General features: G+C 36.8%; 2 protein-coding genes across 3 annotated transcripts; both read right to left on the reverse strand.

Annotated features, from left to right (window-relative positions):
• Nucleotides 1–2,569: 2,569 nt before the first annotated feature.
• On the reverse strand, nucleotides 2,570–2,993 carry LOC108674909 (the record flags this gene model as incomplete). The annotated part of the gene is given in 1 exon segment (XM_018162889.2): nucleotides 2,570–2,993. A coding segment is annotated over 1 exon segment (150 nt), but the record flags the coding sequence as incomplete, so codon positions are not given.
• Nucleotides 2,994–4,558: 1,565 nt separating this feature from the next.
• LOC108674907 lies at nucleotides 4,559–9,894 on the reverse strand. 2 transcript variants are annotated; one of them, XM_018162886.2, is made up of 7 exons: nucleotides 9,775–9,894; nucleotides 8,626–8,728; nucleotides 7,930–8,045; nucleotides 7,151–7,236; nucleotides 6,318–6,425; nucleotides 5,628–6,020; nucleotides 4,559–5,085 (listed from the first exon to the last, which is right to left on the reverse strand). In XM_018162886.2, the coding sequence occupies exons 1-7, from the start codon at nucleotides 9,801–9,803 to the stop codon at nucleotides 4,733–4,735; spliced, it is 1,188 nt and encodes a 395-aa protein (XP_018018375.1). In that variant the 5' UTR covers nucleotides 9,804–9,894; the 3' UTR covers nucleotides 4,559–4,732. The 2 variants fall into 2 exon arrangements, with proteins under 2 accessions (XP_018018375.1, XP_018018373.1); XM_018162884.2 differs by lacking the exon at nucleotides 8,626–8,728 and adding an exon at nucleotides 9,027–9,129.
• Between the last annotated feature and the right edge of the window lie 4,965 nt (nucleotides 9,895–14,859).

Below are 14,859 nucleotides of genomic sequence, written 5' to 3' on the forward strand. Positions count from 1 at the left end.
TTCTCGCCATCTCTGGCGAATGCAAAATTTGGAGTGACATACGCCTATCACGCCTCCAGGCATAACGGCCAGAAAACCACGACGTGAAGTTACCCAGCTGAATGCGTCAAATTTTCTAAGACGTTCTACAGTATCGGCCCCGATCACTTCTCAATTGCGTCCTCTGAATCCCACCAGATATCCATTGGCCAGGCCTCCCTACTGCTTGGGAGGCAGCTGGATTATATTTGAACGCAATCCAAAGGAGAAACCAGGAATTTAAAAGTAAAGAAAAAGAATAGCCAAATTACTAAGGTATTGAACTGACGATGGAGCTGGAGTCCGAAACGTTTTCTCTTATAAGAAATGGTAAACTTTTTGGGCTATTTTCTTTACTTTTAAATTCCTGGTGAATGTGCGACTTAAGCAGCCAAGTGATCTTAATACCAATGGGAAACATTTTCACGGAATATTCAAGCCCCCTGCACTCTTATAGCCAAGGAACCCTGTGCTCTTTATACCCCAGTGCCGGCCTCAAAAACTGCTTGATACTCTGGCTGCTTTACCATTTTCGTTTTATCCAACAAGACACGTCGCTGCAGAGGCGGGCCTGGCATGCAGTATAAACTCCTCTCGGGCGTCTCTAATAGATAAGCTGAAGGTAGTCTCATGGAACAGAATACACCATCAACCCACACAATATTCATCCTATTAACACACCTCTTATCTCGTTTCTCACGAACAGGAACGGCCTAAAACTCCTAAAATCTGAGAATTTGGGTCACTTGCACCCTGAATGCCCCATCCGGCACTGAATTGGGCTTCTTTAAGGACCATCACGCGTCTAGTTCTTAATTACGAAGCTACCATCTGATAGTGTATCGCCTTTTGAACCGCTTCCGCAAGCTATATACGAACCACCTAGAACCCGGCCTTGTGTTTGGAGGCCGATTTTGGATCACCTCCATTCTAACACGAGGCATGTTTTTATTTCTTCTCTGCCCCTAAGGACCATTGCTCATCCACAATTCTCTGCCGGTCGCTCTTCAGACCCACCGCCGCTCCTTTCCGTTTGTTTCTGCTCCCCACGTAGTTAAAACAAATTAGATCTACACTTCAGGTACGATCAGACCACAGAAACTTTACGGTATCCTACACGTTGAGAATGTAGGGCTCCCAATGCGCCGCCAATCTTGAGTGCGAATTCCTCCTCGAACCCACTCACCAGCCCTTCGTTGCCATGGCTTTCCTCCTCTCCTATCTGAGAAGCTGACTCGTGCAAATGGCATGCAGCTTTCTTGGGCTTCGGGCCTCCGCTCATCTTCTTGTCTTCCGGAAGATAAATGAATAAATAACCCCTCCCCACGTCTGTCACGCAAGTCAATCTCCTCCTTGACTGGGTGAAGATCGGGGTAGCGAAAAACAACGGTGTCTGGAGCAATCAATATTATGGAGATGACGTTACAAATGAATTGTATGCGGAGAAGATACGAGTGGTTGCCAAAACGCAGGCAGAATGAATAATATGCATTAATGTTCTCGGTACCAAATTTACTTGGCCGTTAATGACGAAAAACTCGCATGGACAGCTCAGTGTCTCGTTTCTAACCGGCGCGATCTCTCATCGAGAAACGCAGCTTTTATCAGGCTTTAATTTGGACATGCGAGTAAAAATTACACAACCGACACAGCGATAGCCGCTGTTTATATACGGGGTTCTTGTTGCAGACACGATCTACAGAAGCCATAGCTCCGGTGGCGATATTAATTGACTGAGAATGACTGTGTTGATTTCTCTCATCCATTCGAAAAGGCTGAGATTACACTCATTACCGCTGTAATACTACGTAAAATAATATATTTTCATCTCTGATTCCGTTGTAGTTAGGATATTTTAACACTCGGATATATTATTACTATATATATTATATATTTTTAACTCGCTCAAGAGAATAGATTGAATTTACTTGGCAGTATTCCATAGAATGTCGTTATGTATATTCTGTGTTAGGAATTAAGATTTAATTTAGTGAAATAGTAAACTTAATGCGTATAATTATGCTAGACGTAACATACGCTAACCCATGGTTGAATTAATTCAATCATGCGCTAACCCACCTACCCCCGCCTGCAAATATTCATTCTGTAATCGATACAAAATTTATTTATTGGACCTTACATTGGGACGAATGCCAAATTTTACTTTTTTTAACTTTTTACACGACATAAGCGTGGCAGGCCTGTGCGGTCCGACTTGTAGATGACCAGAGAGATGAGCACATTGCTGTATAATAGTGTCAGAGTAGAAGATTGGGCCTTACTTTGATTCTCGACATGAAAGAGTTTTCCCAGATCTGTGGTTTCGAACTCACTGCTTCAACCTTGTTTGTTTTAACCACTTGACCAGCTCGCCGATTTCGATCAGAACCTTCAAAACAAAATGATGGTCTCGAACTCTTAAATCTCTGCCCCTAACTTTGTGATATAAACCATTCGGTCAGTCAGAACATTATAACACACGTATCAGCATATTCTTTACGTACGTAGAAGATAAAATGTAAATGAAATTAATCATGCATTGCTCTCTCACCTTGTCTATGAGTGATGACTTGAATCTTGGGGAGGTTTGGTAGTTTGGACAATCTCCTCTTTTTGTGATTTGGGCCTCGTTCTCTTGTATATGGCCAAACCAACAACATATTATCGTTACGTACACAATAAACAGCCTCTTGTCTCTCATGTTTGAGTGCGCGTTCTTCTCGCTGTTCAAGGAAAGTTGCGAGCTAAACTGACTCACTCAAAAGACATTACTCTCGGATATTTCTTTTTCGTTTGTTCCAAAAGAATTCTGCACCGTTTCATTAATATTAATTTTTGTTTGCAATTGATGCAAAATATTTTGCACGAATATAAATTGCGAATCTAACATTCCATCAAAAAGGATGAATCTTTGTTTTACATCCTAATTTGACACTGTTAAGAAGAAAGTTTGCAGAGCTAAAACTGGTTAAAAATCTAAGTTAATTACCTAACATATTATATAATCACACATTACAAATGAACAATACAACTTTTTTAAGATAATAAAATAGGCAAAAAGTGATAGTTTAAAAGAACTGTAGGATGTAATATATTTCCTTTAACAAAGCCCAGGCATTCACTAAAATTTCAGCTCACCAGTCAAGCGATAATACATCACAATGATTCATGCTATCCGAAAATAAAATTTCAATTAACCCGAAAAACTTTCAAGATCAACATAACCAAACAAGTAACCTCTTCAATTGTTCATATTTCTTTTTTCTAAGCTTAGATAAGTCGTTTAGTTACAATAACTTTCACATTTGGTTATTTCTTTCTCCGACTGCATTTCTTCTTTACACTGACGCATTAATTTCACTAAAATAAAAACGCGACACATTTCAAATATATTGACGAATATTTGCTCGACTCCAATGCAATACACGAGGAAGATTCTTTGTATAACCTGCCCTGCAGACCGCAAGGGCTTACTACAAGTTTGCATTAGTCGACAGGCACGCTATTCTCTTCTATTGAGGTCGGTGCCAATAAAAAACTCTTCTGATCGCCATAAGCGTGGCAGGCCTGTGCGGTCCGGCTTGTAGATGACCAGAGAGAAAGCCTTTAATATACTTGCATGCACAAGATCGTCCTGATTATTTATTCATTGACATTGACAGTAAAAATCCTTCTGAAGTACCGCATTCTAAATATCGTTAGAATATGTGAACTATATGTTTTATCTTACATTCCAATCTCAGACGGTTGGGTGAGTGGTCGGATAGTTTCGGTCATTGCTCTCAGAGGGCAACGAAAGAAACAATATGGATAACGTCCTTGCGTGTGCATTGAGTTTTTTTTTTAATTCCTCTGCCACTTCTCCGAGTAGAAATTGTTGAAAATTTTCTTTCGTGTTCCTTCTGAAAATGTCAACATGCGTTCATCGTTTTGAGTTGAGAGGCTAAATTGTTCATAAAGAAGATGGAGACGATTTATCATCTGCTAATAGTGAGAAAATATTTATTTCTAAAGTGAATTATTATCCCAAATTATTCATAAATTGAAATCAAATCGCCATTGTTTCTGCAATTACAGTGTTTTTGTGTACTTGACTATATTTTGAATTTCACTGTAATCGAAAAGCTAAATGTAGAACTATTTTAAAAAGTTTCCCTTTAGGAAAAACAATATTTGTCCCCGTGTTTCTTAGATTCTTTAGAAAAAAATTCTAATTAAACTTTGACTGTGAACGTAGAGGCGTCATCTCGTGAGCAAGAACTAGACTGTCTCCAGTATTGAATTGTTCCAAAGGCATAGCGATCTGTCGAAACAAGCTAGGCATGTGCAAACAATTAAATTTATTGGATCGGATTTTGGAGTGTAAGATTCGGGATGATAATCTGAACGTGTAAATTTTTATAAAATATTTAAGCCAAATTGCGAAACATGGAGAGAAACTGCTCTCTACTTTTGAAACATTGGGTAAGGCAATTCGACAACATTGATTTTTTTTTCTTTTTTCAATTCAAAAGCGGAAGGGAAAATGACAATTTCCATAAGTCGACAGAAATATTCATTTATGACATATCTATCGTTATTCCAATCCTCAAGCCTAAGCCATGTATGTCAGAAAGCCCAAATCCTTAAATTATATTTTATAAATTCTAATAATCCCATAACTATGCTAAAATAAATAACCATTGAACACTGTCATTATCCTCGGGCCATGTGATCATTTATGATTCTTAGTTCTGAAAATTCTAATCCCAGTGCGGTAAGGCAAGCCTGCAGAATGGGCCGCAAAGTCAACAAAGTTAGGTTTATTTCGCAAAGAATTTATGAAGAGGTCAACGGGAGTGCCGTTTTCAGCGCCTTTCCTGAAGGTGGGGGAATTGGTGATCTCGCTCCACTCGATGAAACTCGGCGGCTTCTTCAACCTCAAGATGAAGGCGGCCACTCGTGGGTCCATCTGCTGTTGTGGGGAGGTGGGGTTCACGCCAAGGAGTATTTCCTCGTACATGCTATTGGTGGGGGTGGTCACTTCGCTGGAAACTTGGGCCGTTGTTGTGCTTGCCGGTGCTGCGACTGTAAAGTAAAACGGTTTTTAGAGGTAAAAAGTTTTTATACTTGAAAATAGCGTGCTGGCACTTATATATGGTTAAATTGCAAAAAATAATAACAAAACTTTAAGAAATAAATGTAAAGACTCACTAAAAGATAGAGTATGAGTGAGTTATCAGAAGTGGTTTATACAGTTGGTATTATGAACATCGAGTGGACTAAACATTATTATTAATACTCAGTTTCAGGGCGTTACCAGTTCAAGGACAGGAGGGTTAAGCAACTAATATTTATGATAGTATTGATGTTAATGATGATTGGCTGTGTGATTGTTCATTTAAACTTATATTCAAGCTGTGTTATGATAAATTTCTAGATACTTTTTGGTGAAGAAAAAAAAATCAAAATTTATTCAATAAACATAAAGTTATTCAGGGGCCTACGAATATTTTAGAGAGGAAGCCCACGAAAATTGGTCCAATGTCGAAACTGCTCCGTATTCATCCTTTCTATCCCATCTAATGGCTTTATGGTCAAAATCTCACCTACCCGAACCAAATACTCACTCGCAGTTGCACCGGATCGAAATGAGTGTTGGGTACTCGTTCCTGAAACACTTGGTGACTTGAAGGGTGGAGCGCGGTTACCATGCACCGCAATTGAGGAGTCGGCGATGTTGATGTGAATCAAAGCATTACTGCCTCCCAATTTTTCCAACTCCTGCAGGGCTTCTTCCCCAAGCATTAGGCCCTCAGTGGTTGGTTCCTCCGCATCTTGGGCCAGCTCTGAGATGGACGGCAATCCCGACACTCGTGAGTCGATAACCTCGCACTGTCCGAGGTCTTGGGTTTCTAGAATGCCATCACCCCATTGCCCGTCGAAGACTCGGTAGTTCGCTTCCATCCGCGCCACTTGGTACGAAGACGGAGTTGAGGTACGTGACAGAACATACACGTATTCTGAAACAGAATTCGTTACTGCGGCAAATGATCAATAGTATTTCTTGCTGATAATAAATAATAAAAATTCGATTCCATCTTCCTGCGAGAGTTCTGGTCATAGCTGTTAGGACGGCCGAATGCTAGGGATGAGCAAGCTTGGAGCAGTGAGTTGCGGGTTCGAAATTTCAGTAAGCTGTAAGAATTTTGCGATGTCTAGAATCGGTGACAGGACAGATTTGTCCTAGTCAATAAAGTTGCGAACATTTTTAATAGCGCTGACAGCGCTATGTAACAATGATGATGCAACGGACTCACGTTTGCTGGATGTGTCTCCCTCTTGGCAAGCTGCAAGGACAGCGTAAGTGTTGTAATCTGTGGCTAGAATGTTCCAGACCACGACACCCGTATTGTCACTGCCCAGTACTGCAAAAAAAACACAGAAATGCACTGTATTGAATTTGTCAAATATTTTTAATCTCTATGAAAATATATTATTATTTCTTACTAATTAGGCTTCTAAGTTGTTGTTTCACCTAGAAAATGTATATTTCATAGGAATAAATCTCTATATGGAATTCAATGAATAATCACTCGTCTGCGTGAATACTTTAAAATATTCCGATTCTTATATAAAAGAGTTCAACTGTTACCGCTGCGTGCACGTCGACTTATGGAAGCTCATAAATATGTTTGTTGATGGATATAATTATTTTATTCATAGATAAAATGGTTTTTATAAAGTCGCAATACTCTCGTTCTCTAGAGATTAACCAATTAAGCGAAAGCAAGTCGAATTTCACTCCGTTCCACTGACGTTCCTCCGTTCACTCCGTTTAAACGTCAAATTTAAAAATGACTTCAAATTTGATCAACTATTGAATTAACCATATTCTTTTCGCTGTTGTTATGATTTACCGTGCAGGTCGGTCAACATGCACTTTGCTTAGCTGATGGCACACATCTTATAAATGAATAGAAATGCTGCCAGTGATTGCTAACAAAATAATGCTAGCATTCCTTGATAATCAAAGATCCATCACAAACCTGAGGTGAAATGAGGATATGTCATAACGCAATTACTCTTAATGGTACAAAATCAGAAAAAAAAGTTTATTTTCGGTCATCTTGTGTTGCGGATTGACACTCACCGTCACCGTAATCGAATTTTGCCTTGATCAGTCCCATGGAGTTTGCGTCGACCAAAAACATCCCTTCAACTGTCAATAACCGAGACCTGTCTCCGTCGAGAGAAAGCATAAAAAGAAATAAGAATAAACAAGTCAAAAACTGAAAAAATCTGTGAAAGTTAAGAAGACAGCAATAAAAGCTTGATTTCTTATATGGAGATATCATGATATGCTTGAAAAACTGCTTTGTGAGACATTGCCGGTTTTTAGAGCCGTCAATAAATGACTGGATGTTGGCTGCAATTCAGGCAAGAAATTTCGCAAAAAAGAGTACATTATTAGGGTTTTGCTAAGTTTTAACGAAAAAAAAAACATTATATGATTTTATTTGTGTCATGTATTCTAAATGACTTTAATTCACTGTAGTTTTACAGTTTAAAATAAATTGTGCTTTCGCACATCGACTTTATATCCATTCGAGCAGTAAATGCAGACAATGGACAACTCAAAAGTAAAGTTCACATTTCTGAAAAGTTTCATCGTGCTAGTTGCGAGACGGAAACGTCATTATCTAATTCTATCAGTTTTATGCGCGCATTAAAATGCTGAGTGCATGTTTCAAAAAATGTTCCGTTACCATGAAGCCTTTTTAATTCGTATGCGAATAATCGCACAGTCACAGAAAACATTTATTTTAGTATATTATTTATATTAATTATAATTAACTATACTATATCAACGTCGTGCTTGTTATAAAGTCAAAAGAAATAATAATATTTCCTCGAATATTTTTGATTTACTTGGCGATGAACTCCATTGTAGCGCTGCCGTCTTCCTTCATAGTGAGCGTCTTGCACGACATGCCCCTCTCAGCGCCCACCTTGTATTGCTGATACACGTACCACGTGCCCAGAAACTGACCGAGAAATATCAAACATTAAGATACCAAATGAAATAAATATGCTATAAATATGATATATGTAATAAATGCACATATATTACACTGTTATAAGAATTACCGTTAACGGTATTACCGGCGTTTCAGCTAGTGGCCGGTCGGCACGTGAAAAGAAACACCGAGTCGCCGTTTTTATTCTAATTTAACACTATAGAAATCCGTAAAACATCTGATGAAAACGATGAAAACGTTTATATTTTCACGGGGCACCGGCCACTTGAACGCCAGTGGGACCGTTTTTCCACTGTTTTTAGCGCATTTTCTCATTTATGGAAAAAATGCACTATTGTGCTCGCCATGTCCGTCCGTCTGTCTGTCCGTCCGTCCATGACTTCATGTTTTCGTCGACGAGAAAATGCGCTCTCTGTCGCTCACTGCAGTGAGTACTGAGTTATATTTTTTTCTAACAGTGTAGAGACGCAGTCTCTACACTGTTAAAAATACAATACAATACTACACATACATTACTACACATGCATTACTACACATACAATACTACACATACATTACTACATACTACAATAAATTAATTGCTCACCTCCCTGGCGTCGAAGTCCTCCACGGCGTGCATGGTCGGGCACTGGGACGATGAGACGTGCTGGGCAGCGCCCCCCGCAGCGTACAGCACAGCTGCCGCCGCCCTGTTTGCACAATTAAACGTTATTTCATAAAAATAATTATCCAAAATTTATCTTTCAGATAAATTTTAATCAGAATTTAGATTTCAACTGTAGAATTGCGTAAAATTACGTGAGGAAGTTAGCTCAAAATTGAATTTTAATCAAAATTTAGATATAATATGTAAAATTGCGTAAAATTACGTGAGGAAAACATACATTACTACACATACATTACTACACATACATTACTACACATACATTACTACACATACATTACTACACATACATTACTACATTCTATAATGAATGCAGTGCTCACCTCTCTGGCGTCGAAGTCCTCCATGGAGTGCATGGTCGGGCACTGCGACGATGAGACGTGCTGGGCCGCGGCCCCCGCAGCGTACAGCACAGCTGCCGCCGCCCTGTTTGAACAATTAAACGTTATTTGTTAAAAATAATTATCAAAAATTTAGCTCAAAATTAAATTTTAATCAGAATTTAGACTTGAACTGTAGAATTGCATAAACCTACGTGTGGTTATACTTGAAGCAACTAAATTAAATTTTATTATCCGTTGTTACTGTTCAAGTCACGAAAAGTTCAAGAATCGGCAAGAGGCCATGGGCCTATTTCTTCAACGCCGACACTTCTATTCTATTCTATTCTATTCTACTGCAGATATTTTGCATACGTGCATGTAAATTCGATGGCAGCATATCTTGAATGCATGGTACTGCAGCCTTTAATATGGTACATGTTGAAGAATGAAAGAGAAATATAACGATTTACTTAATTGGTGTAGTTTGCGTAGTTTCCTAACGTAAAACAAATACTAAATATCCCTCATACTTGAAGGATATATTAGTTTTTTACGTCAATGACTACAATAAACGGAATTAAAAATAATTAACTGAATCGCCTCAAAGGATACCAGATTTTAAATTTAAAATGCGATCAAATCCTGTTAAGAAATGCTTGAGTCGGTTATTCATCTCATAAATATAACCATTCAGGCTTCATTAATGTCTTGCTGAAATACATGCGAACGTTATTATTATTTCACTTACCAAATGATGCACAAGTTGGTCCTTAGCATGACTGTATTACTGGTCTTCGTAGAACATCTATAGACAGTTAAATAGAAATAGAGAGATTTTAAAAAGAAAATATTTTATTAAAAAGAGATTTTAAAAAGAAAATATTTTAATAAATAGAGATTTTAAAAAGAAAATATTTTCAGTACTGATCACGCGAATAGTGGAGCTTTGATAAGTATTTTCGCGTTCAGTTAGCTCGGATTTGAATAACTGGACGTTATAATTAAGGAAAACATAATTAAACAATACATGTCATGGAAAAATGTTTTAGTTGGAATCTTAAAATGACTTGGTTATATATTTATATTAATAATCACATTCGTGTTTACTTCGTAAGGTTCACTTATTCTATCACTTCCACTCTCTGCTGGTTAGCCGTGCAAGTGCATTTGAATGTTTTCACCAATTTAATCTTTAACTACACATTTTAAACATAATCTCTAACTAAACATTTTAAACACAGTATCTATACTTGGCTTCAACGAAAGAATTGGAAATATTTCAAAATGAACCATACAAAGTTTGTTGTTTTCTTTCAATTATAGTAGTTGGGATTGGGATACCATATTGCTTGCATGTCCATGACAACCATTCAAGAATGATGTATCAGTTGACTTCCATTTCTAATGAAAATATCTAGAAAACTATTTTGATGGATGTTAAACTGGCATTTCTAATCGGAATTAACAAATTGAAAAATTAGTATGACTTTTACGTGACCCGCTTTTTGATGCACATCAATGAATTTATTACAATTCGGATTTATAAACTATTTCTTATATTCGATAGCAAGATCTATTCTGATAATAAATTCTTTCTTCGATTACATATATATCATTAGAACACATAAATTATTAAAAGCAATATTTTACGCAACTGTTGGTCATTTGTGAAGAAATAGTTCCAGAAAACTAACTGGAACTTCACGATCTTTTTTAACAGATTTGTCTGCGCCTATAATGATGATATTTGAATGTCATCGAAATCTCCAAACACTGATGAAATGATGCTAGTATCTTGATTTTCGGCTTGTAAGGAATTTTGAAACGGTACGTCCATTGCAACATTGGTGCCCAAAAGCATCCAAAGCACAAACCGGGTCCACCACGGCACCAAGAACTGAAAACACGTGTACCCAAACCACGCAGTCGAGTGATAGTGACAATGTGGCTTCTTCGTGGACTTCTGATGGAAAAGTTTCACTCTCCAGCCAGTTTTTTTCAGTCGAATTTTCACTACTGTGTAAAAACTAGCATGGCTACGGAGGAAAGCGAGCTTCAGGCTTACGTGGCGAGAAACTCTACACAATCCTAATATATTTTTTTGTGTACATTAAATTTGCAGTGACGCATAACAAGAATATGCAAGTAACCCCTTTGATTTTTATTTGCCAATAAGTGGTATTTATTTTTTCAAACTTATGAATAGAAAATCATACTCTTTATTTTCATATACATGTATTACAGTATTAACACAGCTCCTGAAAGTCGATTCGCAGTACAAGTCGAGCGTTCCCAAAAATGCGAGAGTTCTTCAGTATAGAGCATCTTCTTAGTTTATCGAAATGCTTTGTCCATAGATTTGGTCCGTACAAAACTCTGCTGTTTTATTGTCGCTTTATTTACTCGAAAATAATATATTTACATTTTTCTTCGTCTGGCTAAAAATTTAGCATTTCCTCAAATTATTTTTCTTATCTATAAATATGATGACAACGATGATTTATTAAGTACTGTTAGCTATCATTTCACCACAGCTTGAGTACTGTCGTATCATAAAAGTCCATAAGAAGTCAGTTGAAAATATCGAAAATATATTTAGAAATTCGAGATAAAATGAAATCTGCTTGGAGTTGCAGCTACACGTTTTGTACACGAATAAATTTATTTATTAGATTTTACTTCCGATGAAAAACGTGTCTGACATATACCTATACAACACATGAAGTAATGAGTCATGAGTCATTGTTACGATGCGACGCAAGCTTCCTCCATTTTTACGGCAAATTATATACTGAATTGATTTTGAATAATTTTCGAATAAGAAAACTGATTGAAACATGAAATTCGTTCTCGCAGTTATTTTTTGCATCTAACTAACATTTTGAAAATCGTTCTCAGTAAAGGAAAATAAATTGTAAATGTTAATTCTTCTACGAAATACCCTGTTGAGCGACTTCCTTTAAGATTTTGCTTTGCATACATCGTAACTTTGCATGACCACTACATTTTTTTACAAATAAGCTATTTTTGAAAGCAGCATCGATATTTATATAGGCTTGATTAAAATCGGATTTGAAATCCCGAAATAACTTAATTGAGCCAATAAAGTCGAATTCAGTTATAATATTATAATGAAATATGTAAATTAGAAAAGTGGTAAAAAATTGACAATTTTACAAAGGTAAAATTACAAAAGTGGTTCTAATTTTAGTTCGTTTATATTTTCATACCGCATAGGGGTTGTGAAAATTTCAGAACCAGCTGAACGTCCAATAGAGCTACTCACTGTTCTTGTTATGAGGCGATCAAGTTAAAAAACCGATTAACACGTTGACTCCGATTGCTTCATCTTGTACTATTATTTAATTTTTTGTACGATTATGAAACAGGGTTGCTAGACGGTCTTTTTTCAGGACAAATTCCGCGATTTAGTTTTTTCCATTTGCTTTGACCGGCTAAAATTTATGATGGGGGTTATTCCTAATTAAATGAAAAAATGGAATTTTTACAACAGAACCTACAAATATACTAGTTTATATTGAATTCTAGGCCTTTCTTGGCTTTTTTTGCGGACTTGTCCGTTTTCAAGCAACCCTGAATTATGTACCATTACGTCCTGGAGAAATACATTTCGTGGAAGGCCTATGCACCACTTCGGAGTCAACGTGTTAAATCCCCACGTGGCCAACCTGGGCCTATACTTTCAAAAAAAGTTAAGAGATCGTAAGTTCATCAGCCAATCATTGACGGCCTTTCAAGCAAAATCCACCAGTCATAGACAAGCAAATAGAACGTAAGTACATACGTTCACTTAGCGAGTTTTGAAAGTATGGCCTGGTCATTATCGTGCGCTGTCCCTAACTTTTTAGCTGGCAGATGGGAATTAAGAAATCTAGCCATGGGAAACTAAATCCGGTCTCTGCGTGCAACTTAAATACATGTGTATATCATTATCTTTAACTTGCATTTCTATAAAAATAGTAATAACATGAATTCAGGATTTTTAAACCGATGACTTGCCATAAATGGATTGGCTTGCCATCTATCTATCATAAATATGTACGTTACCAAATCATCTTCTCCGCAAAATCGAATTTCCCTTCATTCAAGTACTAAATTTTGTTCAGTTGCATTTAATCTTCGTTATAGCGACCAGGAAACCGCACGCCGCCATTGATCAGAATTGTCATTCTATATCTACAAGAGACAGTAAATCACACGTAGTGATCAGAGTGAACAATGACACGCATATTGCAATTGCTTAAATTTCCGAAAAAAGTGTCAAGCCACATGACATTATGCGTTAACTTCGCGTATTTATTGGCTATAAAATAAACCAGTATACGCCTCCCAATGTCCTGCATTTCTGATTGGGTCACATGCACTAACCCTCATTCAATAAATCATTTGATCAAGCAGCCAACTTAACAGAGCCAATGTTCAAGAAACCCTTGGGATTTAAGGAGAAACGGAAATAGCGTCTATACTATTATTATTATATAAATAACTACATTCCATATTTATATACTAGTGGACCACCAAATTTCGTTTCTAATCAATTCACGATAAACTATTTACCATTAAAATTTGCCTACAAAACTCCAATTAAGTCCAGCTCGTATGTTTCGCCCAAATATTATTCTTCTGTATTTATCGTCTATTCGTACAGGATCCACAGGATGTATTCAAGTTTGTTACATCGGGACGAAAGTATAAGTTACTGTTAATGTAACCTGTCCGCTTGCAGTTTCTAACAGGTTCAGTGTTCTGTTGAACGGTTAGAGGCACGCAGAACTGTTAGACCACGTAAGACTCTTTTTTTTCACTATACCTACCCTTTTGCCGTACGAGATGTGTCCATTAATTGATTATCACAATGCAATAAAAAATACAACTTTATTGTTTGATGTTACTTAAATTTGAAATTCAAGGTCAAACTATTCATTCAATTAAAGATAGCCTACATTTTTTTACGAATTGTGGAAGAAAGTTAAAAAACATTGACACATGTTTATTTTATATAAGCTTAAAAGCACGAGCAATACGATAGTTTTACAAAATTGCACGCATTTAAATTTGAATTTAAAAAATCTGCGTACGTTGTGAAAATCTAATTCAAATTTAAAACCTACGAAACACGAAATTGCCTCTCAAAGCTATTGGCAAGATTATTATTTCATTATGTGTTCTGATGATATTTATATCAAAATAAGATTCCATTCTTGTTTTATGTCGGTTGTTAGTAGAAATATTTTTCATATTAGGCAGTATTATGGTCCTTTTACTTGTTTGTACTTATCCTGATTGAAAATTGATTTCTAAAATCATGCATCAAAGATGACAAATCCGCAAAGCTAGCTCTTCAGACTTTAACCACGTCTCTGATAAGACGTATGTGTGTCAATTACAACGGTAGCTCGTCTACGCGCGTTTTTGCACACCGTATTAACGGTTGACACTGAAACCGAGTTCGCAACTCAATAGATTAGAACGTTCCGTTGGTGCTGCAAAGAAATATTCATACCTAATAGCAAAAACAATAACTTTTTCAATTATTTTTTGTTCACTCATACTTCTGAATAGTTTAATTTTAAACGGACTAGATGTAATTTGAGACAGTTGGGTTCGTACAGACCAAAATGATTTTTTCTTGCTACTCTCCTAAGTATTATATACAAAATATGTGTAAAAATTTTAATGAATGGGATAAAAAAAATACCACATCATCTTGCAATGACTTATGCGCAAAAGTTTATTAATTGGACGCACTCTAGCATTAATTGTGCAAAAAAATAACAACAACCTGTCTGCAAAATGAGGCAGGCCTGAGGTC

Source organism: Hyalella azteca, unplaced genomic scaffold (genome assembly GCF_000764305.2).
Source record: "Hyalella azteca isolate HAZT.00-mixed unplaced genomic scaffold, Hazt_2.0.2 contig11037, whole genome shotgun sequence".
In the NCBI taxonomy this organism is placed as follows: Eukaryota; Metazoa; Arthropoda; class Malacostraca; order Amphipoda; family Hyalellidae; genus Hyalella; species Hyalella azteca.